At 43.8% G+C, this 27,107-nt stretch overlaps 2 protein-coding genes across 2 annotated transcripts; one reads left to right on the forward strand and one right to left on the reverse strand.

Moving 5' to 3' along the window:
• Window positions 1-223: 223 nt before the first annotated feature.
• On the reverse strand, window positions 224-12,642 carry BAG1 (BAG cochaperone 1). Its single transcript, XM_088838063.1, has 8 exons — window positions 12,546-12,642; window positions 11,843-12,161; window positions 9,827-9,955; window positions 7,307-7,389; window positions 5,725-5,838; window positions 3,124-3,231; window positions 1,748-1,810; window positions 224-1,221 (listed from the first exon to the last, which is right to left on the reverse strand). The coding sequence occupies exons 2-8, from the start codon at window positions 11,877-11,879 to the stop codon at window positions 1,132-1,134; spliced, it is 624 nt and encodes a 207-aa protein (XP_088694189.1). The 5' UTR covers window positions 11,880-12,161; window positions 12,546-12,642; the 3' UTR covers window positions 224-1,131.
• Window positions 12,629-26,097, forward strand: CHMP5 (charged multivesicular body protein 5). The gene is made up of 8 exons (XM_055427283.2): window positions 12,629-12,800; window positions 13,639-13,743; window positions 15,152-15,198; window positions 17,581-17,674; window positions 17,862-17,933; window positions 22,260-22,368; window positions 24,152-24,264; window positions 25,397-26,097. Exons 1-8 carry the CDS (start codon window positions 12,732-12,734, stop codon window positions 25,445-25,447), a joined length of 660 nt encoding a protein of 219 aa, XP_055283258.1. The 5' UTR covers window positions 12,629-12,731; the 3' UTR covers window positions 25,448-26,097.
• The last annotated feature ends 1,010 nt before the right edge of the window (window positions 26,098-27,107 follow it).

Here is a 27,107-nt window from a genome sequence, read left to right on the forward strand (position 1 = left end):
AGTTCAGTTGCTCACTCGTGTCCGACTCTCCGCGACCCCATGAATCACAGCACGCCAGGCCTCCCTGTCCATCACCAACTCCCAGAGTTCAAACTCATGTCCACAGAGTCGGTGATGCCATCCAGCCATCTCATTCTCTGTCGTCCCCGTCTCCTCCCGCCCCCAACCTGTGTGGCAAGTCCAAATAAAATAAAAAGTTTTAACACTCTTCTGCTTGCTGATGTGTATATAAACTGCTTTATTTTTTAAATAACAAATGAAGGGGGAAAGGACCACAAAACAGACAGAAACAACCTCAAAGAAACTTGAAGAAAATGCAGATCTCAGAAGGGGATGGCTTATAACAATGCCTTTGAAGTAACTCCTGAGAGGTTTATGATTGCCCTCACTACCTACCTGCTGTATTCACTCTGGCCCCCCTCACTGCCCCTCGTAAGCCAGGGTTCTGACCTGGTTTCAAGCAGAGACTTAATCAACTCTGGGTTCTAACCTTCTAGAGATTTGCTTGGGAGCAAGGCAGTCCATATATCAACCACAGGCCCCACTCCAGGAATGAACCAGAGATCTCATGACCTATGGCTGATCAGGGTCACTGGAAGCTGAGGACAGGGTCATGAACCCACAACCAGCCAGCTGTTTCAGAATCAGGTCACATGAGAGACACTCGGGCTACCTGTTCTGACCCATTCCTGACTTTCCTCACCAGACACGGGCTCCTGGTGATTCTGGTTTACACAGACAGATTTATGGGGTCATTAAGCACAAAAAGGCCTCATGGATCTGAAGACCAAAATGGCCGATAAACTCAGAACTACCTCAGGATACATAAGAGCTCTCACCAGCCCAAAGAAAGCACCCAAAGGTCCAAATAGCTGGCAAGACTTGGTCAGGGGGGCACTCTCCAGACAAGGTGGGCTGCTGGACAGCACAGATCCACAGAGACGAGAAGCTGACAGGAGGCTAAAGATTGTATGGACGATATTTGTTCATTGAGAGTGGGTTGTAAGAGAAGGAAAAGGCAATGGGCCAATTGCCCCCAGTAGCCCTGGGGAAGGCAGGTAACTTCTGTTCCAGAGATGGCAGAGCTAGTGGGGCTGTTCCTCAGTGCAGCACGGCCTTCTCTGCCTCACCTCAGTCAGCGAGGGCCAAGTTTGTGGACTGCAGTCGCTCTGTCTCCTGGCAGATGTTCTGCTCCACTGTGTCACACTCAGCTAGGAAGGCCTAAAAGATAAATGCAGAGTAGTGAGGGCCACTGGAGGCCAGCCAACCCATGCCAACCTCAGCCACAAGAGGTTCTTTGCCAAACCACTCTGGGGAACCCCTGGGTGACTGACTCAGGCTAAACGGGTGTGTAGGGATGGCGACAGCCCAGGCCCCAGACTCAGGAGAGGGAAGTGACAGTGCCCTCGGTTGACAATCTCCAAAGGGCGCTGAGGAGAGGAAGCCCTGCCACTGAAACGGCATGATTTCAGGGGACCCTGTCCACAGGAATGGGGGCCCTGTCCACAGGAATGGCACCTCCCAGAACTGTGTAACTGTCAGCCCTGTCTGCTCCCCAGCAAACTTCTTTTCGGATCAGTTTAATCCAAATTCAATCACAGGGACCTGAAAGGAGCTTGTGTGTTCTGGGTTCATACCGAGAGGTAACAACCGGAGAGAGCCCCCACCGCACCTGTGCTCTACCCTACTCTGAAGAGACACAGGCACTGGTGCGTGACACATTGTGGTGCCCGACCACACAACTCACCTGGATCCTTTTCACCAAACCCTTCCTTTTCATTCTACTGTCTCTGAAATTTTCTGGCAGAATCTATGGAAGAATAAGTTGACATATAAATAATCCGAGTAAGTGAAAATGACATAGGAACTCGTCAGAAACACCCACAGCACACCAAGCTGGCCACAGGTCACCAATGTGGATGATGGGCCTTTTCAGGAATGACTTCCCTGGATCTCTGTCGTACACATCCCTTTCCGTGGCTCTCACTCCATAAACACGCCTTAGTTCTCAAGGACCATAGACCATAGCAAGGACTTTGTCCTTTCATTGTTTTCTGTGCATGGATACTGTGTCCTGGCTGGGCCACGGGCTCACTGTGGCATGAAAAGCATAGTGCTTTTCTGCTCTTCTTTACCACCCCCTATACCACCTCCCCTCAAGAACCCCAAGCAGAAGAGTTCACCCTAAGAATGAGGTATCAGGCGAGAGATATTCTCTCTAAAAGGGAACATGGCATCAGTGATTCCTAACAGCCTCCCAAAAGCTGGGTCTGACTGTATTCTGTACAGGTAATGGGCCCAGTGGAATGTCAGACACAAAAGTGTCAGGAAAGTGACACCCTGTATTTCTCTGACCGTGAGACCATGGATCACTTTGGTCCCTGCTTTGTGAGGATTAGATGCTACTGTATGTGTGCTCAGTCATGCCCGACTGTGTGTGTGCAACCCCATGGATTGTAGTCTACCAGGTTCCTCAGTCCATGGGATTTTCCAGTTTAGAATACTGGCGTGGCTTGCCATTTCCTATTCCAGGGTATCTTCCCAACCCAGGAATAGAAAACTTGTCTCCTGCATTGGCAGGCAGATTCTTTACCACTGTGCCACCTGGGAAGCCCCGTTAAATGCTGCTGCTGCTGCTAAGTCGCTTCAGTGTGTCCAACTCTGTGCGACCCCATAGATGGCAGCCCACCAGGCTCCCCCGTCCCTGGGATTCTCCAGGCAAGAACACTGGAGTGGGTTGCCATTTCCTTCTCCAATGCATGAAAGTGAAAAGTGCAAGTGAAGTCGCTCAGTCGTATCCGACTCTCAGCGACCCCATGGACTGCAGCCTACCAGGCTCCTCCGTCCATGGGATTCTCCAGGCAAGAGTACTGCAGTGGGATGCCATCCCTTAGATGCTACTAATACACATAAATAAAAATGACGAAAGCCCCACGTCAGTGAGATAGGGGAAATCAGGAATTGTCTTATCTTCGTGCATATTCACCAAAGACCTAGCAGTGTCTCATACACTGCTCAGTAGGTGCCCAGTACCCTCAGGCAATGAGTGTGATCCTGAGAAAGTGAAACTGACTGAAAAGCCATCAAAGGAAACTAGTCCTTCTCAGCTGAGTATTTACTTACTAGTGTGTCAATCTCCTCCAAGATCTTCATAAACTGCTCAATCGTGGCTTTTACTCTCCGATCGAGTTTGCAGAGAGCTTCAGCTTGCAAATCCTTGGCCAGAAAACCCTGTGGAGGAATGATGCATTATTCCAAGTGTTTCTTTGAGGCTGACAGAAAACTCCAAGCCAGGCACTGATGAAGCAGCCACACCCTGAGTCCATGTTCCCCAACAGGCTGGGCCAAATCGCAGGCCCACAACTCCACCTCTTGGAAAAACAGAAAAGCCAGCCCTGGGCCTCCTCAAGCACTGTAATAGGCTGCAGGCCCCTCTATCTCACGTGGCCTACTGGGGCCACAAATGCCTCCAGAGGCCTGGCTCTGCTGAAGCCCCCAGTCACCAGTGAATACCTGCACATAAGAGGCAGATGTTAAAGAGTACAGGGTTTAGGCCTGGCTTCAATTCTGACTGTTGTGTACTGGCTGGTGAGCTTGAGCAAGTTCCTTAACCTATCTGTGCCTTGTTGTCCTCATTTTTTAAATGGAGATCAAGGCATTTCCTTGGCAGTCCAGTAGTTAAGATTCTATGCTTCTGTGCAGGGGGCATGGGTTCCATCCCTCATTGGGGAATAAGATCCCACATGTTGAGCAGGCTGGTCAAATTAAATAAATAAAATAATACAATGGAAGACTTCCCTGGCGGTCCAATGGTTAAGAATCTACCTTGGAGAGGAAAAATAAAAAAATCCACCTTGGGCTTCCCTACTGGCTCAGTGGTAAAGAATCCACCTGCCAATGCAGGAGACACAGGTTTGATCCCTGATCCCAGAAGATCCCACATGCCAGGGAGCAACGAAGCCCACATGCCACAACTATTGAGACTATGCTCTAGAGCTCGGGAGCCACAGCTACTGAAGCCTGCAATTAGAAGCCCAAGTACTGCAACTAGAGAGCCGCCTCCACTTGCCTAACTAGAGAAAAGCCCACACAGCAATGAAGACCCAGCACAGACAAAAATAAATAAATAAATAAAATAAAAAAAAGAATCCGCCTTGCAGTGCAGGGGATGAGGATTCAATTCCTGGTCAGGAACTAAGATCCCACATGCCACTGGGCAACGAGGCCCATATGCTGTAACTACTGAGCCTTTGCACTCCAATTAAAGAGTCCATGTGCCCCAATGATAGATCCCACATGATACAATGAGGATCCTGTGTGAGGTAACTAAGAACCAAATAAACAAGCAGCCAAATAAACAAAGGCAAAAAGAAAAAAACAAAAAAAATAAAATGAAGACCATTACACACATCCCAGAGGGTTACCATGAGGATAAAGGGAAACATAAGACCTTTAATACAAGTCCTGACACAGACATACTGCTAACAAATGGCAGCACTTACTTAATTGTTTTTATTAAATTACGTTTATTCACGTTATTTGGCCTAATGATCAGTTAGCTGGTGACAACAGGTGGACAGCAGGGATCTCTGAGGATGTTTTTATCAAAGTCAAAAGCTACAGATGCAGCCTTCACAACAAGTAATAAAATAAGCTACCGATTCCAACTGAAAGAATTTACCAAAAAAATGAGAAATGGTCAAAAAAGATTTAAGCCCAAGGGCATTCAAAGAAGCATTATGTATAATGTTAAATAACAGTAGGTGATAAATAATAAAGAATTGGTTAGGTAAACCATGATCCACTCACGTGATGCAATATATGCAAGTTTTGAAAAGGATGATCTTTTTTTTTTCCAGTCAAGATATTTTTTCTTTATTGAAGTATAGTTGATTTACAATACTGTGTTAGTTTCAGGTATACTAAGTATGATCATTTTTAATGACATGGGAAAGTGTTCAATTCCTTAAACCAAAGAAAGAACTCTTTACAAAGTATACCTAACATTATACCAATTTTTTTAAGATAAAAAAACAGATTTCAGGTTTTAGTAATGGTTATCTTTGAGTTGGGGGTCTTAAAGGTAATTATTTTTCATATTGGTGCCCACATGTCTTCTTAAAACTTGTGTAGAATCAGTATCAGTACTTTAGTAATTAAAACACAATCATACATCCATTAATGTTATCAAAAATAAATATGTGGTTTGAGGCCATAACTAATTCTAATTTGGTTTCGGTCCTCCACCTCTAGTACTACAAGGAATTGATGACCCCTCGCCAATATCATGCTCAGCTTGGACATTCTATGAATCAGTGTTCTTTGCCTTGCCAAATACATTATAACTGACTAGACTGAGAGAAGCTATTTACTCTATTTAAGACAACACATGATCCTAGCATGGCAGGTGTTCTCATAGGAACATAAATGGATGCTGGCTGGGGTTTGTAAATAACAATGCTGTGCTTACAAAGCACTTAAAATGTGTCAGCCTTAAACTATGTAATTGAATCCTCACAACAGCCCAAGAGGGAGTTACCATCATCACTCCCTTTTTTACAGAAGAACTTGAGACAAAGGCAAACTTGCCCAGTTACAGAATGGGAAGAGTCAGGGTCTGAACCCAGTGGGGGCTGAAAACAAAGTTTGCCCTCATAACCACACATTTGTGTCTCTAGGGAATTCTTAGAGAAGGCAGAAAGTCAAGTCTACCAGGAGAGTTACCTGCTGGATTCCAGCAAGGTCTTTATTCAGTTCTTCTAGTTGGTCAGCTATCTTCTCCACAGATTGCTCCAAATCTTTCAGCTTCTTTAGCTCAGCTTCTTCCTCCGGACTGTTCTAAAATGTTAAGAATAAAATGAAGTCAATAATCACCAAAAATAGTAGCTTCTGTCAGGAAAAAAAAAATCTGACCACAAGTGGTCAAACCACTCCCCTAGGAAAACATCATCTTAAACTTGCCGCTTCTTGGAAAGCAAGCTGGAGGGTTATACACTAAGATTTTCTATCTACAAAGACACTAGACGAGATACAGAGAAGGTACCAGGTATATGTTCTGGTGAGACAGCGCAACGGCTTGGGTTGAGAGAATAAAGCTGATCCATGAGCCAGATCTGACCTTAGCCTGGGGCTGACCACCAACTGACTCCAGACTGAAGCCCGGAGTGTTAACTAATTACAGAGAATGCCGAGTATGTGAGGAGTCCAGAAAGGTGAGACAGGCGGAATTCTATCCTTTCCTTATATGGAATTCCTGAGCTCTCTCATTCAGTATGACCATGATGACGATGCATACTTTCAGTGAGCATCCCCTCTATGCCAGGCATCATCCCAGCACTCTACCTGTATTATTATTTAAGCCTTACCACAATCCAATGATGAAACTGAGGTTAACTGTAAAGTAACCTAAGGTCACATAACCCAGAAGGGGTAAAGCTGAGACCTGAATGGGATTTGGCTTCTCACACCCCAGGACAACTCCAGCTGAGGGTCCTAAAGTTTCTTCAAAATCAACCCTTGGGTTGTGCTCATTTTTCCATCACCGTTTTTCCTGACCCTTGAGCAAGAAAGCTAGACTATTTCCCCTTTTCTCAACTTCATTGGTAGCTAGCAGCTTCCTGCTTTTACACTGTCTCCCATTGTTCTTGGTGGCCAAATCCTGAGTGCCAGTCAGTCCTCCACCTTGCTAACCTCTGCCCTCTTTCCACTCTGAAATCAGCCAAACCCAGCTTGAAGTAAGGGAACTTCATTTGACCAATAACTCCACTCCGTCACAATGCATGGCTGGCCCCAGGGTCTACTGTCCTCAACCCTTTTGGTCACCAACTGACTCTTTTTCTCCCTCACTTCTAGGGTGAACCTTTCTTTCCAGCCAAAGAGGGTTTAACCTCACGGGAGATTTTAGTAAAAAGAATGGGTAAAGGAAGAGAGGCTCCTGAAATTTGCAGAGTACTTATTTTTAAAATTTACAGGTCTGACAGTCTCTTGCAAACTCCCATCCAAGTGAGTAGCGACTGCTTCAGACATCATTTTATCCAGACTGAAATTCCACCACCAGCACAAAACCCACAAAATTGAAGGCAGTACAACCACTTCTAATTCCCAGGGTGAAAACCTGGGAAACTGAAGGATATGAGAACAATAAAACTGGTAACTCCACTAAACAAATAGCAACTATATTTGTGTGGCAAGCACTACTTCACCAGTGCCAAACCTGAGCCCCCAATTTGGCCTTCTAAACAGACACTCATGTAAAAGAACTTAGTCATTTGGTTCTGAGGTATTTCTGGTAGAAAAAGCAATCTACCTTTTTCCCAATTAACATAACCCGGCAACCATTTTGTATTCCAAGTGCTGACAATGGCATCTCCATTTCCTTCAGAGATTTTCCTGAAAAAAGAAGACAGTTATGTCAAATGTAACTTGTACAACAGTGATTTCAGCAAGGGTACAGGAAATAGTGTGTTCTCTATTGAGAAGAGGATGAGTTGGTATAATATTTTTAGAAGGTTTCTTAACCCAATAACTTCACTTCAGATATTGATCCTAACAAATAACTGAACATGTGCCTGAAAATAACTGTTACACAATTATTATTAAACAGTGAGAAACTGGAAAGTCAAAAATTCAGGAATGGGGACTGATTACTATACATCACAACAACAGAAGACTTTGTAGGCACTAAAGCTCATTTTTCAGGAAACTTCAATGTCACAATATGTGCTGATGACCAAGTGTTATAAGAAGATCACTAAAAATGATCCTAGTTTTGCTGACTACAGAAACAAATAAAAGCCACAAATGAGAACCCATACTTCACGATGCCAGGACAAACAAACAAAGGCTGCACAGAAATATACTGAATGAGGGGTTTTATCCAGGAGAACATTTTCTTTTTTGTGTTTTCCTCTATTTCAGTCAGTTCAGTTCAGTTCAGTCGCTCAGTTGTGTCCGACTCTTTGCAACCCCATGAATCGCAGCATGCCAGGCCTCCCTGTCCATCACCAACTCCCGGAGTTCACTCAAACTCATGTGCATCGAGTCGGTGATGCCATCCAGCCATCTCATCCTCTGTCGTCCCCTTCTCCTCCTGCCCCCAATCCCTCCCAGCATCAGGGTTTTTTCCAATGAGTCAACTCTTCGCATGAGGTGGCCAAAATATTGGAGTTTCAGCTTTAGCATCAGTCCTTCCAATGAACACCCAGGACTGATCTCCTTTAGAATGGACTGGTTGGATCTCCTTGCAGTCCAAGGGACTCTCAAGAGTCTTCTCCAACACCACAGTTCAAAAGCATCAATTCTTCAGCGCTCAGCTTTCTTCACGGTCCAACTTTCACGTCCATACATGACCACTGGAAAAACCATTGCCTTGACTAGACAGACCTTTGTTGACAAAGTAATGTCTCTGCTTTTCAATATGCTGTCTAGGTTGGTCATAACTTTCCTTCCAAGGAGTAAGCGTCTTTTAATTTCATGGCTGCAATCAGCATCCGCAGTGATTTTGTTATTGCCTTTATAATTGTAAAATGAAATGTTTTTACAAAGACAAGACAAGGAATTACAATATGAAGTATAAGAGTAAATTCTTCCCACCACTAAATTCTTTATGATTGGCACCAAATGGGATGAATTTAGTTTCATCAGATATAAAATAATGGGTTCCCACAGGAATGAGAAGACCAGAGAATGGGGATGGAGTAGGTGTGTCCTGGCAGAAATCACCACATTCCACTGGGCCTGCTACATCCAGGTCCTTTAAACTAGTCTGTTCAGTACCTTCTCTGTGTCAGCACTAGGCCAAGCACTGAAAACACAGAAGTATCTCTGCCCTCATGGAGTCTGTTTGGTGACTATGGAAACAATTATTTAATAGTAGTTTTAATACAAGCTATGCAGAAGTGGAGGAAGTGCTATAAGAACATACCCTGGGAAGAGGATCTAACTTAGCCAGGAGAGACTGCCGATGTGCCTCATAAAAAATGGTAAGTTTTCTGCCTCCCTCATGTGACTTCAACTCTAATACCTGTGCATGTGTTTGCAAGTGTCCACTACATAGTAGGTACTCAACAAATATTTGTTGAAGGAATGACAGAATTAACAAGCAAATAAGAACTGTCCTAGATTGAAAACCTAACCTTACTGTTCAGTTCAGTCGCTCAGTCATGTCCGACTCTTTGCGACCCCATGAATCGCAGCACGCCAGGCCTCCCTGTCCATTACCAACTCCTGGAGTTCACTCAAACTCATGTGCATCTAGGTGGTGATGCCATCCAGCCATCTCATTCTCTGTCGTCCCCTTCTCCTCCTGCCCCCAACCCCTCCCAGCACCAGAGTCTTTTCCAGTGAGTCAACTCTTTGCATGAGGTGACCAAAGTATTGGAGTTTCAGCTTTAGCATCAGTCCTTGCAATGAACACCCAGGACTGATCTCCTTTAGAATGGACTGGTTGGATCTCCTTGCAGTCCAAGGGACTCTCAAGAGTCTTCTCCAATACCACAGTTCAAAAGCATCAATTCTTCAGCGCTCAGCTTTCTTCACAGTCCAACCCTCACATCCATACATGACCACGGGAAAAACCATAGCCTTGACTAGACGGACCTTTGTTGGCAAAGTAATGTCTCTGCTTTTTAATATACTGTTCAGTTCAGTTGCTTAGTTATGACCGACTCTTTGCAACCCCATGAATCACAGCACACCAGGCCTCCCTGTCCATCACCAACTCCCGGCGTTCACTCAAACTCATGTCCATCGAGTCGGTGATGCCATCCAGCCTTAGGTAAGGTTAAATAGTTTTAAATAGGCTCAGAGCTGGAAGAGAAAGGCTTACCCTTAAATATGAGTTTCTGAAAAGGCAGCGGAACCCCTGTAGCCTCTTCAACAACCTGGGCCAGGTCTTGGACAATTGGTTCACTATTGCCTTCTTGTGGGGTAATCTGAAGATCATGCTTCTCATTGCCTGGGGAGAGAGAAAAGTGTTGAAGAAAACACAAACCAATAAATAGAGGCTGACACTTCATTTTCCCAGCCTTTAAGACCTGCTCAAGGATTTTTGTTTCCTTGGGAATTGTTACAGGAACTAATAATATCAGTGACATCAGCTAACATTTTAAGCATTTAACATGTGTAAGGGGCTGACTAGGCTTATTTTGGAAAAGGAAATGACAACCCACTCCAGTATTCTTTCCTAGAGAATCCTGCGGACGGAGGAGCCTAGTGGCTGCTATCCTTAGGGTCGCACAGAGTCGGACAGGACTGAAGTGACTTGGCGTGCATGCATGCAGTGGAGAAGGGAATGGCAACCCACTCCGGTATTCTTGCCTGGAGAATCTCAGGGACAGAGGAGCCTGGTAGGCTGCTGTCTATGGGGTCGCACAGTCAGACATGACTGAAAGGATTTAGCAGCAGCAGCAGCAGGCTTATTTTATGTATAATCTTAATTAATCCTCGGAAAAACCCCATGAAGTACCCATGAAGACGGTACTACCTATTATTCCCCATTTCACAGATAAGCAAAATGTGAGATCAGTCCAGTTAAGACTTACCTAGTGAGACCCATCTCTACAATCAGAACTTAACCTCAGATCTATATGATTTAAAATTCTGCGCTTTTCTTACAAGCCATCTGCCTCCTCTGGCCTGACTGTTCCCTCCTCTGTGTTGTACTGGGCGAGGAACTGTTTCTATCTCTTTTGCTATAATGGTCAAGGAACTGCTTTTCTTCCAGGTCTCTCCCACTGGGCATACCTGGACACATACGGTTGGTGCCCAGAAAATAAATGAGGGACTTCCCTGGTGGTGCTGTGGATAAGAATCTGCCTGCCAAGGCAGGGGACACAGGTTCAATTCCTGGTCCTGGATGATTCCACATGCCATGGAGCAACCAAGCCTGTGTGTCACAACTACTGAGCCAGTGTGCCGCAACTACTGATGCCCGCATGCCTAGAGCCACCCCAATGAGAAGCCTGCACATCTCAAGGAAGAGTAGACCCTGGACACTACAACTAGAAAAAGCCTGAGCAAAGCAACGAAGACCCAGTGTGGCCAATAAATAAACAAATGAGTGAAAAAACTCAAACAGCAGAAATTTCTTTTTGGAGCAGATGTGCCAATTCTTTTCTGGATATGTGGACAGCAAGGGCGTAGCCTGTGTCCAGTGCATCACGCCAAGCCTTAAGCCTACTTAACAGCCACATGAAGTCAGCGGGACAGGTGTTACCAAATCTATTTCGCATAGAAGAAACCAGCTGCTTATAAAGGAGACATCCCAAGGTCACCCAAACCTGCAGAATCCTGATCTCCAGATTCTTGAGGCCCTGTGGTCTCCCCTAGTTGGTCCTGAGGAAGCCTTACGACTCAGCTCCCTGGAGAACCGTCTTTGTCTAGTTCTGTGTTAACTCCAACAGTAGACAGACCCCAAGGGTGTCCAGAGTGTACGCTTGAACCCACGCCTCACTCAAAGAGCACACATGAGTTTTGACTCCTGCACACAAGTAGGTGTCCAGAAACACAGCAGTCACAGGCAACACAAATACAAGCCAGGCACAAAGGCCCACAACAACTGTGCAGGCACACCCTAAGACATACAACCAGGACCACGACGTGAAGGAGACATCAAGGATCTAACAAACGCCCTGAGACAAAATACACCTGCCACGTGGAAAGGTGTGCTGACAGGAGACCAGAAAAAAAAAAAAAAAGCCGGCCCCACGAACACAAACAATATCCCACGCTTCTAGACTCCAAATACAAGGACCCACACTTCGGCAGGGCACGCGCCCAAACCCAGAGACCCCGCTGGACTTTCGTGGCCCAGCACGGAGCCCACCCGGCAGCCCGCGCTCACTGTGGGTGACGGTCACGCTGAGCCCGGCTGCCGCCATTTCCTCGCTCCGGGCCACCTCTTCGCTCAGGGCCAGCTCTTCACTCGGGACCACCTCTTCGCTCCGGGCCACCTCTTCGCTCCGGGTCACCTTTTCGCTCCGGGCCACCTCTTCGCGCCGGGTCACCTCTTCGCTCCGGGCCACCTCTTCGCTCCGGGTCACCTCTTCGCTCCGGGCCGAGCGAGGCCGTGCTTTCTTTTTCACCCGCGGCCTGCGAGCGCAGGCGGCGGCGCCTCTGGTGGATCCGGCATGCCCTCTGGTCACGCTCCGGACGGCTGATTTCTGGGAGGGAGGCGCACCGCGCTCGGCTGGGGGCACCGACTGGCGCGGCTCCCGGCCCGGCCGAGGCGCGCGCCGCCGGGGCCCCAGCCGCTCCCGGTCGCCTCGCGGTCTTCGCGCGCCCCCGCGCTCCGCCAGACCCGCGCTTGTCGCCCGCCCAGCGATAGTAGCTGAGCCTGGGGTCCTCCACCCCAGTTCGGCTGCTTCCCCGCCCCTCCCGGGCCTACCGGCCCCGCCCCTCGGAGCAGCCCCGCTACCGCCGCGCTCTATTCCTCTGAAGCCGCCCCCCCACCCCACCCACTCAGCCGAGGCCCCGCCTGGTTTCTCTGGGGCCACGCCCACGCCCGCCACCGGGGCCACGCCCCCTGCTGACTCTCGGTCCCTCACCTCCAACTTCCCGGAGCTTCCCTTCCCCGGAAGATTAGGCTGAAAATCCGGAAAAAGGATCGGGAGACGCCAATGGGCACATTGCGCTTGCGCACGGGGGGCCGGAAGTCAAGTCGGAGAGGGAGGTGACTCTGCTTCCGTTTCTGGTTTTGCTCCAGTGTTTAGGTTTTTTAGCGGCCGCCCAAGATGAACCGATTCTTCGGGAAAGCGAAACCCAAGGCTCCGCCGCCCAGCTTGACTGACTGCATTGGCACGGTGGGCACTTAGACTTGCTAACTAGGCTCAGGAACCCTGACACCCCTTAACCCGTCCACCCGCGATTTCGTCTACTCCTGGCTCCCGGGCCCATTACACCTTAGCTCTCTCCACCCCACTTTCGTTCCCGTTCCCCAAGTCATTGCTGACGCCACAAACCAGGGACCCCTAACCCATCATTGTTTAACCCTACTTGCGCCCCACCCCCTCTGGTGCTCAGTGCCTCGTCCACTCGCTGTTAACTTACCTGGTGACCCCGACCAGCCATAGGCCCAGACACCCTTCCCACCTCATCCAGCCCTACTCCTCCCTCCTCTTCCGTCCCTCATTCTTCTCCGACGTCAGGAATCTCGACTTGATATCCTAGCTCAGTATATCTGTAACCCAATCCTGGATCTGTTACACAAAATTCAGAACTCTAGCCCTTGTCATTAGGCCAGCACCTTCTATCCAAGTGAATAGCGTTAGCTCTACAGCCCTAGCCGAGGACCATTGGGCAGTAACTCATTTCACACACCTTCTGATTGAGCCCTCTGCTGGCCTAGTCTCCAGTTCTTGGGAAATTTCGACTCAGTCGAGTGATTCTCAAATTCTTTTTCTGCTGAAACACATGAGGATGCGCCTGGAATATTAGAATCTGGGCGGGTGGAATACAGTTTAAACCCCGCCCCCAGGATTTCTGAGAATCCCGCCTCCCCACAATTAGGAATTGCTGTTTTCAACCTTCACCATATGCTCTTGTTTTTCCTTTCTTCCTCTATATTCATTCCTCTCCTACCACTTTTCATGTCAATGTATTGCAATAACTACCACTGCCTTTGATGTTTTTCCGCTCAAGGTGGACAGCAGAGCAGAATCCATTGACAAGAAGATTTCTCGGCTGGATGCTGAACTAGTGAAGTATAAGGATCAGATCAAGAAGATGAGGGAGGGACCTGCAAAGGTAAGGTAGACAGCTCCTGCAGAAGTTGTGACACCTTGATTTGAGTACCTGTGGAAGTAGGGCCTAGTGGTAAGGGCTGGTGAGAAATATAGAAGAGATGCTCACAGCCTGGTAAGGGGAAAACATATGTGATGGTGTGTCCTTCAGGGAGGAGAGTTTGCAGCCGGATATGAGAGGAAAACTGGGGCTTGACCTGGTGGAGAGATGTTGATCACACATCCAGAAACAAGTATGTGGGAATTAGCATGTTCTACTGAGAAGGTAATCTGGACAGGTTGGGCCTGCTCAGACTAATGAGTTGCTTGGCTGGTCAGGTTAGGTAAATATAATAGACTGGTTAGGGAATAGCATGTTGGGGGAAAGTACTAGTGTTCTATTAATACCATCACTACCTACTAGCTGTGACCTTTATAAAGTCACTTAATTTCTTACTTCCCTGTCTGTTAGGAAGAAACGTAGAGTGGTGTATGTAAGTGCATGGACTGTGAATTTGAGCTGCTTTTTTTCCCCCACCCCATCTCTGTAACTTATTAGGCATTTAAGTGAGAGCAAGTTACTTAGCATCACTGAACCTCAGTTTTCCAGTCTGTAAAATGAGGATAATATCTACTTTATAGCGTGAGATTAAACAAGGTAATCCATGCGACCTATGTCAAGGTAATTCATAGCACTATGTCTAGTACATAGAAACAGTCAGTAAATGTTAGGTATTATTATCATCTGTGATGTAATAATACCTGCTTTTCCGTCTTCATTGGAGGAGACAAAGTGATTTATGAAACAGTTTAGAAAGTGAAGTGACCAGAGGATTTTCCCTGCCATCATAGTTGGATGGCATGGAGTGAAGAGTGATCAGAGGCAGGACAGTCCACCTAGACTTGAGGAGATGAAAGCCTAAACCGTGGTGGTAGTCATGAGAATGACATGAGAGGAATCAATCTGAAAGTGAGTTCTGAAAATCTAACATGATGACAGTGCATGAGGAGACAACAGAGAGAGGAGAGGTAAGGTTGGTATAACAGTTTTCAGCCTAGAGAGGTGAGAGACTGGTGGGGCCGTTGTTAGTCATTTCCAAGGTGATAGCAGGTTGAAGAGTTTGGGCATGGTGAGTCTGAGTGGATAGCAGACTGTCCAAATTTGGAATCTCTCTAAGGCACCTGAATATACAAAATTGGCCCTCTTGGAGTAGAAATAATATACCCTAGGAAAGGAAATGTACTGATATGTGGGATGAAAAGACAGGCGGGCTGGAGCTTAGAACCTGCTTGGGAGGTAAACAGTCCAGGAGCCACCATATCTACTGCTTTGAAGATGAGAGGAAGTAGGTATGTGAGTTTGAGGTGGGAGGTTTCTTTTACCATTTGTACATTTTCTACTTCCTTTCATTAAAATCTATTTTTCTCCCTAGAATATGGTCAAGCAGAAAGCCTTGCGGGTTTTAAAGCAAAAGCGGATGTAAGTTATATAAGTATAATCTCCTTTCCTCTAACAGGTTTAACCAAAAGGGAAATGGTCTTCCATTCATTTAGATTTTCATACCGTTTTATAAGGGCTTCCCAAGTGGCATGGTAGTAAAGAACCCACCTACCAGAGAGGTAGACGTAAGAGATGGGGGTTCGATCCTTGAGTCGGGAAGAACCCCTGGAGGAGGGCACAGCAACTCACTGCAGAATCCTTGTCTGGAGAATCCCAGGTACAGAGGAGCCTAGCAGGCTACAGTCCATAAGGTCGCAAAGAGTTGGACACAGCTGAAGCGACTTAGCACGCATGTACCACTTTATAAGCATTCTTCAGTTAATTGCAAATTTCATTTACACATACAGTTAATTAGAATTTCTCCCCCTGCATGTTCAGCAACATCTGTTGCATGTTCAGCAACATCTGTTGCACCACTGTCCATTTAAATAGAACTTTTTGCTGTGATGGGAGATGTTTTCTGTCTGTTCGTCAGTACAATAGCTGTTAGCCACATGTGCCTATTGAGCACTTGAAACATGGCTAGTATGACTAAGGAACTCAAGGTCCAATTTTATTTAATTTTAACAATTTAAGTAGCCATGTATGTCTAGTGGCTTTTGTATAGACTTCCCAGATCTGTAGAGTTTGATTCTCCCATTTATTTAATTAGAATGTGCCTTTTAAAATTTCATGTTTGCCTGTAAAATTGGGAAACTTGAATATTTGTTCCTTCCCTTCAGAAGATTTAGCAGTCTTTAATTTGTTATAAGTGACTATGTTCCAGTGTTTGAGCAGAAACCCAACATTATCTTTGGTTCTTAACCTTGTGGGCTCTCCAGCAGATGAGACCCTCTGCAGGAGTGCAGAGATCAGGTGGAATCAGCTGATAAAGAGGAGAAAGATTATTAGTATCTCTGTTCTTGTTTACAAAATGACTTCTTATAAAACATCAGATACCATCTTACTCCTTTCAGATTAGACAGAGTTATAAAAAGAAAATTATGATGCCTAGAGCAATGAGAGTGTGTAGTAAAACTTACTTTCTAAATTGGTAGCATTGCATTTTTTTATTTAAAAAATTTTACCAAAAAAAACTATTTATTTTTGGCTGCACCAAAAATAAATAATAAACACCAAAATAATAAAACAAACACCAAAAAGGTCTTTGTTACTTTGTGTGGGTTTTCTCGAGTTGTGGAGTGTGGGGGCTGCTTTTCCGTGCAGTGCGTGGGCTTCTCATTGCAGTGGCTTCTCTTGTCGTGACGCACAGGCTCTAGGCATGAAGACTCAGTAGTTTCAGCTCACAGGTTCTAGAGTAATGGCTCTGTACTTGTAGTGCATGGGCTTAGTTGCTCCACAATGTGTGGGATCTTCCCGGACCAGAGTTTAAACCCATGTCCCCTGCATTGGCAGATGGAATCTTATCCACTGGGCCACCAGGGAAGTCCAGCATTGCAATTTTTAAGTAGTTACTTTTTTTAATAAAAGAATACATGTTCATTGTGGAAACTTGGCAAGCACATAAACATGAGTAGAAGAAGAGAAAATTCACCAAGATTCCTATTGCCAGAAATAACCACCTAATTTCTTACAATTTCTTTCTCTGTGCATACATGGTATATGTGCATATAATCTTTTAGAAGAAAACAAATGGCATATATTATATCAGTTATCCTTTTAATGTTGTATCACAAGTATTTTTTTCCCTCTAAATATTTTTTGGAAACAAATTTTTTTAATGGTGTGATAATATTTCACCACCATTTGCCTGCATCATTAACCACTTTTCTTCTGGTTGAATGGTTAGATGGTTTTCAAATACTGTATAAAGACTATAGTGATGTAAGTCTTTGAGACAGTATTATCAGTTGCTATAAAACTTCATTTAAAAAAAAATAGTTGGAGTGCCAGGCAATATATTAGGTTGGATAGATTACCTCTTTATGGATACAAGATTAATAAAATACAGTACCAGTCCTCGAGCAGTTCAGTCTACTGGAAAACATTTCACTGTATATATGAAGAACCTTAAATATAGTCTTGCTCTTTCCCCCTAAGAATTCCACTTCTGAGAATTTAGCATTGGAAATAATCTAAAACATAAAAATATATATTAAGACTTCTTAGCAATGTAGAAAACAGCCGTAATAATGTTAAGTGGAAAATAGTGTTATAGTTACAGTACATTCCAAGGAAGAAGATGGGAGGAACGTCAAATGATGTTTGTGTAAGATGGATTAAATTGTTTTTCTCATTTTTTTATATTTGTTAAGGTTTGTTGTTGTCTTTAAGAAGATTCTCTTATCTAGCATTAAAGATACTTTCTTCCTGAAGAGTTCTGTCTGCCTCACATTACCGTTTTCATTTGACTCTGAAAAGGTACGAGCAACAGCGGGACAATCTTGCCCAACAGTCATTTAATATGGAGCAAGCCAACTACACCATCCAGTCATTGAAGGACACCAAGACCACGGTACTCCCAAAGCACTTTTTCCCATGGTTTCATTTTATTTTTGTACTCCCACGGTACTCCCAAAGCACTTTTTCCCATGGTTTCATTTTATTTTTGTACTCCTGTGCTTTTTTTCCTATAGTTCCTAAAAGACAGTTTAACCATCAGGGCTTCTTAAGAAATGGTATGTTCTCTTTCCTTTTCTTAGGTTGATGCTATGAAATTGGGAGTAAAGGAAATGAAGAAAGCATACAAGCAAGTGAAAATTGACCAGATTGAGGTGAGATGTGTGCTGGTTTCTGTAAGAATGTACACTGGTTTCTCAAAGCATCCAAATGAACATGTATGTGATGGGAAGAGCCCAGGAGAGGGATGGAATCTTGGGCCTCCCGTTTACTAATGGAGTAACTTTGGGAAAGAGCGTCAAAGGTCCTCACTGTTAACCTAAGGATCCTAATAACCACATGCAGTTATTATGCTGCTGCTGCTGCTGCTAAGTCACTTCAGTCATGTCTAACTCTGCGCGACCCCATAGTTGGCAGCCCACCAGGCTCCTCCGTCCCTGGGATTCTCCAGGCAAGAATACTGGAGTGGGTTGCCATTCCCTTCACCAATGTATGCATGCATGCTAAGTCGCTTCAGTAGTGTCCAACTCTATGCGACCCTATGGACAGCAGCCCACCAGGCTCCTCTGTCCACAGGATTCTCTAGTTATTATGAGGGTGAAATAAATGAGCTGGTGTATCTAAATGCACAATGCCTGGCACATAATAAACACCCAGTGAATAAATGCCCAGTTTCCTTTTACTACTAACTCATTTAATGATTTTTAGTCTTGTTGCCCCAATTATAAAGTAGTGATGTTGCTGCTCATCTCCCAGGATTGTCCCCAAGTAACACTTGGGACAATATATATATTGACAATATATATAAAGGGCTTAGCGTGGTTCCTGGTATAGAATTGGTTCCCTTTTCTAGTAATTCTCTCTAGATTCCCTGCACACCTCCACACCCAGTTTTATTGAGATACACTTGATATATAATATAGTGTAAGTTGAAGGTGTACAGTGGGGTGATTTGAAATACATAGTGAAATGGTTACCACTGTAAGATCACCTCACATAATTACTATTACTGAGAATATTTAAGGTTTACTTTCTTAGCAACTTATAAGTATTGTTAAATATAGCCACCATAATGTACTTTAGATCCCCAGAACTTAGTCATCTTCTTTTTTTAAGGTTATATTTCATTTATAGTTATTATAAAATATTGACTGTGTTCCCTGTGTTGTGCAATATATCCTTATAGCTTATTTATTTTATACATAGTAGTTTGTGCCTCTTGATCACCTCCCCCATCTCTTTAGGTTTTTAATAATAATGTCCCTAAAATTAGCATTTCTTTTTTGAGATCATGTTTTAGTTGGGGTGGTGAGCCCTAGGAGCTCGACATCTCTTAACTCTGTCAGTTGAGCAGCCCAGATGGCAGACAGGATTAGCAGAGGGAGTGGTGATGGTCAGAGGAGAAGGCTTCTCTGCACATATGATAGTGGTCTTTCCCCCTAAACACTAAGTAGAATGTCTCTTTCTAAGAGGACAGGGACTCAGTTTTGTTCACTATTCCCAAGTGCCCCAAACAGTGCCTGGCCTTTGGTTTATTTAATGGTTAACAAATGAAGGAGAGGCTATTCAGTGCCATAAAGCGGTTCTGCCCCATTTAATCAGGGTTTGTTAGTTGAGTTCTTAGTGTGTCTCCAGCATCTTACTGCTTCTGCACGGTGTTCCCTGATAGTTCCAGTCTTCAATAAGTGAAGGTGTTCTTCCCATCTTGCTGTTTTCCAGCACCCCTCCTTATACTGCTGGGACCCTCTCTAATCCTCCACCAGTTTCTGCTTCCAAGAATTTAGGCTTAGTGATAGAGACTCACTGAGAAAAATGTTCTGAGTATGCTTGCCTTATTTGTATCATATTATTTGATAATCGAACACAATGAACTGAATTTTATTTTCTACTTCCAGGGTTCCTTGTGTTTTAATTAGTGCTGTTTAATGAACAAAATAGAAATTTTGGTATTTCTGGTTTTGTGTCTGTTTCTTCGTTTTTCACTTGTGGTTGTCTGACTGTCTCCCCACCTGATTTTCCTTCTCCTGTTCCCTAATACAGTGGTCCCCAACCTTTTTGGCACCAGGGACCGGTTTTGTGGAAGACAGTTTTTCCACGGACTGGGGGGTGGGCAGTGGTTTCAGGATGGTACAAGCACATTACATTTATTGTGTACTTTATTTCTATTATTATTACATTGTGATCTATGATGAAATAATTATACAGCTCACCATAATGCAGAATCCATAGGAGCCCTGAGCTTGTTTCCCTGCAACTAGACGGTCCCATCTGGGAGTTTTGATATGTGTCTGCAAGTAATTGATTTATTATGGTCTCTGTGCAGTCAAACTTCTCTGCTAATGATACTCTGTATTTGAAGCCACTCGCCAGCCCTAGCATCACCACCTTAGCTCTACCTCAGATCATCAAGCATTCGATTCTCATAAGGAGCGTGCAACCTAGATCCCTTGCATGCACGGTTCACAGTAGGGTTCATGCTCCTATGAGAATCTAATGCTGCTGCCACTGATCTGACAGGAGGTGGAGCTCAGGCAATAAAGTGAGTGATGGGGAACAACTAAAAATACAGATGAAACGTCGCTTACTCACAGCTCACCTACTGTGAGGCCCAGTTCCTAACAGGCCATGGACCAGTACTAGTCTATGGCCTGGGGGTTGGGGACCCCTGCCCTAATAGACTTGCCTGCATAATAGGTGGAGAGCCCCTTTCTTTCTTAACTTTTTTGATGTGTATGGCTGTGTGTCTTTGACTGGGCTGGATAGTTTGAATACCATTTGTTTTCCTAAAATATTTTACTTGAAAAGCATTTTTATTGTTTTCTAGTGCTCATTTTAAAATTTTGCCACTACATGTGTGTTCTCCTATTTCTTTTTTATTTCCCAATTTCTGTGGTTCAGTCTAGTTCTTGTATTTGTTTTGTATTGCTTTTGTTTGTTTTTGCAGAATTGAACCTGCTGATTCTTTGTGATGATTTTTTTCTTGTGCCTATCCTGGAGTCTATTGCTAGGAATCCTACTCTTTCTAATAGGATTATAACATCCTATTAGATATAAAAAAATTTCAGATCACTCTGAAATTTTGGGTGACTTATCTTGATATGTAAAAGTCTAAAATAAGTTGAACTTGATTAGTAATGTTATTTTCACCCTCTTAATTATTGTTTCAGCCAGTGGTTCTCTGTGTAGCAGACTGTTAAAGTATATGCAATGTGGTAGTTTGGTACTTGGAAACAGAAAGCATTTTCTTTTTAAAAAAGTATTTTTCTCCATTTTATTTTCTGTCCCTTATGTGGAAAAACAAACCTCTAATTTGGGGGTGGGAGATGGGGACAACAGAGAATGAGATGGCTGGATGGCATCACCGACTCGATGGACATGAGTTTGAGTGAACTCCGGGAGTTGGTGATGGACAGGGAGGCCTGGCGTGCTCTGATTCATGGGGTCGCAAAGAGTCAGACACGACTGAGCGACTGAACTGAACTGAAGGAGTTTTTAAATGTTTTTCTTTGCTCTAGAAATTCTGAAGAATAAGCAGTGTTGATTTAGAACCTCTACATTATCAGCAGAAGTCCATTCCCCTCTGTGTGGAATTTTCAGCATATGAAAAACAGATTGTTCTGCACGTCCTTAACATAAGAGACAATATTAGTATTAAGTGTTTAGTGTTCGACACATATTACGATGTTATTACAATAAATCATTACCTATGAAGAATGATTATTAATAACCTCATTTTATATATGAGCAAATTAAGCCTAAGAGACATTACTTTTCATTGAATACGAAATAAAGCTTTTGAATATTGAATAAAACTTTAGCTTGGTTATGTTTAACCACAGTCTGCTCTTCTTACCATTATACTAACTGCCCTTTATTATGCTATACCACTTCTCAAATGGGTTTTACATTCTTTGTGGCCCTTTAGTAGTTTCCTAGTTAAGTACAGATAGATTATTCCCAGATGATTTATGCCCTCAGTCAATTTTTTTCACCAGCCTTGTCTCAGATATCAAGCCTATCCTGAATCCACTTCTGTTTCGCCATGTAGAGTGGGCCCAGTACAACTTTTTGTACCATCCAGTTGTTTCTGCTGCTGCTTCCTTACCCTCCACAGTGTAGTCAGTTTTTGGCTGACTCGAGAAGTGTAATTTGCTTGTCTCAGTTACCTTCTTTTCTCTTAACTTGAATATTTTTAATAGTGTAAATGTTGCTTGATTTCCTGTTTCAAGCAAACTTTCTGTAAAGAGAGAGATGGGCATCTCTTCTTACAATAGCAGTTTGATTTTCCACGAAGCATCTTAAATGCAAGATTAGTAATTCTGTTCTTTATTTTTCAAGTTTACATTTTACCACTCAAAATAGGGGAAGATTATGTGGTCCATGGCTTGTTTTTAAGATTCAGGGGAGAGAAAAGAAACAGGAGGTGGTTAGAGAAAAATGGTAAGAATTGAATAAAAATCCTGTCATATATATTTTTGTAGGATCTGCAAGACCAGCTAGAGGATATGATGGAAGATGCAAATGAAATCCAAGAAGCGCTGAGTCGTAGTTACGGCACCCCAGAATTAGATGAAGATGACCTCGAAGCAGGTAAGTTATAGGAAAAGCAGTGTATATGTAGCCTCGTGTTTGAAAGGAACCACTGTCAGGGATCTTTTCTTTCAAGCATTAGAGAAAATTTCTATGAGGGTTCCCTGAAAGTTCATCTATGGTACAGGCTCTGGGCACAGAGCTCGGGCAGCAGCCACATCAGACTGGCATACCTCGCCAACTCTGAGGTGGACAAGCTCTGAAGGAACATCTGGGCAAAGACCTCTGCTGACCTGGTGCTTGGCAACCAAACACCGTCATTCCCTGCCATTTTTCTTTTGATTTTTTTTCTCTTCATTTTCCTGCTTGAGTCCTCTTCCTCAGAACAGTAAACGCGAACAAGAAACAGTGGTTGGCAGACACTGATACTTAGTGTGCATCAGTTACCATATGCCAGGCCCTGTGTTAGATGCTGGGGATTCAGCATTGAAGAAAACAAACACCATCCCTGCGCTCCTGAACCTTCTCCTCTAGCAAGGGTAAGAAACCACATGAGTTATAAGAGCGCAGACTGATGGGAAGAAGTCGTATGGGGTACCACAGGAACACAGAGGACTCCAGCCTAGTTGGGAGTCAGGGATAGGCATAGGACCCGAAGAATCAGCAGAGGTTAGCAAGATGAAATGGGTTCAGAAGCGGCCTCACAGAGAGTTGTTTAGAAACTGTTGCTGTAGTCCATTTAAGACATAATGGTGCCTAAAGACAAAGGCAGTGGCAGCAAAGACAGAAGTGGACATACTGAAGAAATTCTAGAAGGTTGAATGGACAGGACCTAATGATTGATTGGATGTGGAGAGAGAGGGAGAGGTCAAAGATGTTTGTCAGTTTCTAGCATGAGTAACTGGGTTTTCCGTTGGATGATTGTCCTGTCGCATTACTACTACTTTATCTCCATGTTCTTGTTTTGACTATAACCTCCCCTGCCCCTTCTCTCCCCGCTACCCTGTTTATTTGTGTTTTCTTATTTCTCATCTTGAGTTTCCTCTGATGAGTTTCTATGTGCTATTGCTATTCCCCCTGGTCACTTCCAACTTCGCCATAGACTTTAACTTTTAAAGCCTAATCTCACCTCATGGTCACTCCCTATACAACAATCTCATGCCTTCTCTCACTGGCTGTTTTCAAGTTCATCAGTAAATGGAAAAGAATTTTTTACATTTGTTATTGTCAGGATTTTCTAATTTGAATTGGCCTACTAATAATTATACAGTCTTCTCATGAATACTAGGACCTTATAAACCTGTGGGAAATAGTTGTTTTGTTTGTTTTAATTTTTGTTTTTCATGGACTTTTACTACCCCAGTTCCCTTGCAAATGCCTTATAATAGCCATCTTTTATTTTGAAAATAGAATTTAATAATCCCTTCTCTGTTTTTAAATTTTCATCTTATTGCAAATAATTTGGCTGACTTTCTTAACATTAACTGCCAATTTTCTTTTTTTCTTTTTCTTAATTTATTTTTTTTAATTAAAGAAATTTTTTTTGGCTTCACTGGGTTTTCATTGCAGCACACAGGCTCTTCATTGCTGAGTGCGGGCGAACAGGAGCTACTCTAGTTGTGGCACATGGGCTTCTCATTGCCAGCCATGTGGGCTAAGTAGTTGTAGAGCATTGCCTTAGTTGCCCTAAGGTGGGTGGAATCTTAGTTCTGAGACCAGGGATCAAACCTGTGTCCTCTGCATTGGCAGACAAATTCTTAACCACTGGGCCACCAGGGAAGTCATCCCTAGCTTCCAATTATTTTGCTTACATTTTTTTGAAATGTTGACTGTTTCAACTTAGAGTTGGATGCACTGGGCGATGAGCTTCTGGCTGATGAAGACAGTTCTTATTTGGATGAAGCAGCAGCTGCGCCCGCAATTCCAGAAGGTGTTCCCACTGACACGAAGAACAAGGTGAAAGCTTTTTCTGTTCATATTTTCTATGCAAAATGGTAAAGACTTTATGCTTGATCATCAGCCTGGGAATCTAAAAGGTATTAAGTAAGAACAAGGAAAGACTCTGTCATTATTTTGGGAACCCTTTAAAGCCCAGTTTTCCTACGTTGGACTGTTGGACTGTGGACTTCCCCTACTTTATCCCCCATTCCTCCTTGAGCCTGGTGTTGTCTTAATCTTTTTCTACTGCCCATGCCATCCACACCACTCTGAGCCAGGTACATAGGTTGTTTTTTCTCAGCATTCCTGAAATAGTTTTTATTAACACTACCATAGCTCATCTTTTTAAATCCCTGGTAACAGGTTCCTGAAGCATGTATGTTATTTGCATGTTTAGAAAATCACAGATTCCTGATTTAAATGTGCTATTGAGCTATGGTTTCTGAATTGATAGTCACTGCCTGTGGGTGCATGCTTAGTCGCTCAGTTATGTTTGACTCTTTGCGACCCCATGGACTATGGCCCACCAGGCTCCTCTGTCCATGGGATTCTCCGGGCAAGAATACTGGAGTGGGTTGCCATTCCCTTCTCCAGAGGATCTTCCTGACCCAGGGGTCAAACCTGGGTCCTCCTGCATTGCAGGCCGATTCTGTCTGAGCTACCAGGGACGCCCAGTCACTGCCTAGAAGTCTGTAGTAAAGTATGATATGGCAGTGACTCCTGTCCTAGGGCACTACTCCTTCGAGGATTGGTGAGGCTACAAAAGGTATTGGTTCACTTTAGGGACCAGAGTGAAAGTGGGAATCTGGAGGCAAGTGCTCACTCCGCAGCCTTTACTCTGGACACTCCTTAACTCCTGGATACTCGCAGCCCCCTCTCCCCTTTCAAGGTTTACTCTTAAGTTTCTCCCTCTCACTTTTCCCTTACTCTGCAGAGTCATCCCTTTTGATCCCTTCCATTTCTTTTCTTGGTTTATCACTTGCCACTGTACCTCTCTTTAAAAAAAGCTTGTTCTCGTCTTCTCAGTGAGATTTTTGTTTTCATTGATTAACCACTTGGAAATGAATTTTGACCACTAAATGTTTGAAATCATTTTTTTTTTTAAGTCAGTTGGAAAATGGTGACACTGAACAATTCTTTCTTTTCACAGGATGGAGTCCTGGTGGATGAATTTGGATTGCCACAGATCCCTGCTTCATAGACTTGCATCATTCAAGTACATCGTATAAAATAAAGGCGTATTCTGGGACTGGGGAATATTTATCTTTCCAAGTTTGCCATAACAGATTTAGGTTTCTTTCCTTTCCTTGGAGGAAAAGTTAATTATTTTGCTTTTATTTTTTTTTCCAATAAGAGACTCATTGCTTGGAGAAGGCTTTCTTTATACTAAATTTTTATTCCTTTTCTCTTATGAAAGACTAACTTACTTAAAATTATCATTGGATATGTCCGTCTTAATTCCTTAATAATAATTTTGAAATAAAACCAAGGAAATGGAAATCTTTTAAGTTCTGTGACAGCATATCTCCATAATCTCAAACTGACCTGATAAATTGATGGCAAAGATGAGATTGGTGGGACTGTCCATATTATGATTCAAAACCATTTTCTCTTGTGGTGTTATAGGTTGGTTAAAGTGATGGCCTTTTTGGGTGAGTTTTGTTGTGTCTTGTGAGTAAATCATTACTGTGTCCAGTATTGGAATGGAATTATCACTACTGTATCATGGGTGGATATTTTGATTCTGTGGTTCCTTCAGTATTACAGCTGACTTGTAATCAGTAATGAATATTTCTTGATATTTAATGTATAGGGCATTTATTTATACTCAATAAATATTTTTCAAAAGGATATTATTTTAATAATACTACCTCAGCTTGAAACCTCCACTACAGAAACCAAATTTAATATAATTTTAATGTCAGTGGCTATGGTTTTTCCAGTGGTCATGTATGAATATGAGAGTTGGACTGGGAAGAAGGCTGAGTGCTGAAGAATTGATGCTTTTGAACTGTGGTGTTGGAGAAGACTCTTGAGAGCCCCTTGGACTGCGAGGAAATCCAACCAGTCCGTTCTAAAGGAGATCAATCCTGGGTGTTTATTGGAAGGACTGGTGCTAAATCTGAAACTGCAATACTTTGGCCACCTCATGCGACGAGTTGACTCACGGAAAAGACTCTGATGCTGGGAGGGATTGGGGGCAGGAGGAGAAGGGGATAACAGAGAATGAGATGGCTGGATGGCATCACTGACTCGATGGACATGAGTTTGAGTGAACTCCGGGAGTTGGGTGATGGACAGGGAGGCCTGGCGTGCTGCAATTCATAGGGTCACAAAGAGTCGGACACGACTGAGTGACTGAACTGAACTGAACTGAACTGAATGTCAATTCAGGTTAAAAACTACAGAAATCAAATTTAACTGGCAGCATTGTGGTGCTGTGGTTGATCCCCAGCCTTTTTGACACCAGGGATTGGTTTGGTTTCCCATGGGGGCTGGGGTGGGGTTGTTTCAGGATGATTCAAGCGCATTACGTTTATTGTGCATGTGTGCTCAGTCGTGTCTGACTCTTTGTGACCCCATGAACTGCAGCCCAACAGGCTCCTCTGTCTATGGAATTTTCCAGGCAAAGAATGCTGGAATGGGTTGCCATTTCCTACTCCAGGGGATCTTCCACACCCAGGATTTGAACCCGTCTCTAGCATCTTCTGCATTGGCAGGTGGATTCTTTACCACTGCATCACCATTTATTGTGCCCTTTCTTTTTATTATTAGTACAGAAACTCCACTTCAGATCATCAAGCATTGGATTCCCAAAGGTTGAGGACCTCTGGTGTAGAGGAAAGAGCAAGGAGCAATCC

The sequence above is a fragment of the Moschus berezovskii genome, chromosome 7, assembly GCF_049115385.1.
Source record: "Moschus berezovskii isolate FMDL1 chromosome 7, NW_MosBer_1.0, whole genome shotgun sequence".
NCBI lineage: Eukaryota > Metazoa > Chordata > Mammalia > Artiodactyla > Moschidae > Moschus > Moschus berezovskii.

Excerpts from the sequence above, each read along its gene's own strand:
- BAG1 (XM_088838063.1), bottom strand. The coding sequence starts at position 11,879 with ATGGCGGCAGCCGGGCTCAGCGTGACCGTCACCCACA. Across the intron at positions 5,839-7,306 it reads TTATGTTAATTGGGAAAAAG|AACAGTCCGGAGGAAGAAGC; the intron begins GTAGATTGCTTT and ends TTAACATTTTAG. Across the intron at positions 1,811-3,123 it reads TGGAGGAGATTGACACACTA|ATTCTGCCAGAAAATTTCAG; the intron begins GTAAGTAAATAC and ends ATTCTTCCATAG.
- CHMP5 (XM_055427283.2), top strand. The coding sequence starts at position 12,732 with ATGAACCGATTCTTCGGGAAAGCGAAACCCAAGGCTCCGCCGCCCAGC. Across the intron at positions 12,801-13,638 it reads TGACTGACTGCATTGGCACG|GTGGACAGCAGAGCAGAATC; the intron begins GTGGGCACTTAG and ends TTTCCGCTCAAG. Across the intron at positions 17,675-17,861 it reads TGAAGGACACCAAGACCACG|GTTGATGCTATGAAATTGGG; the intron begins GTACTCCCAAAG and ends TCCTTTTCTTAG.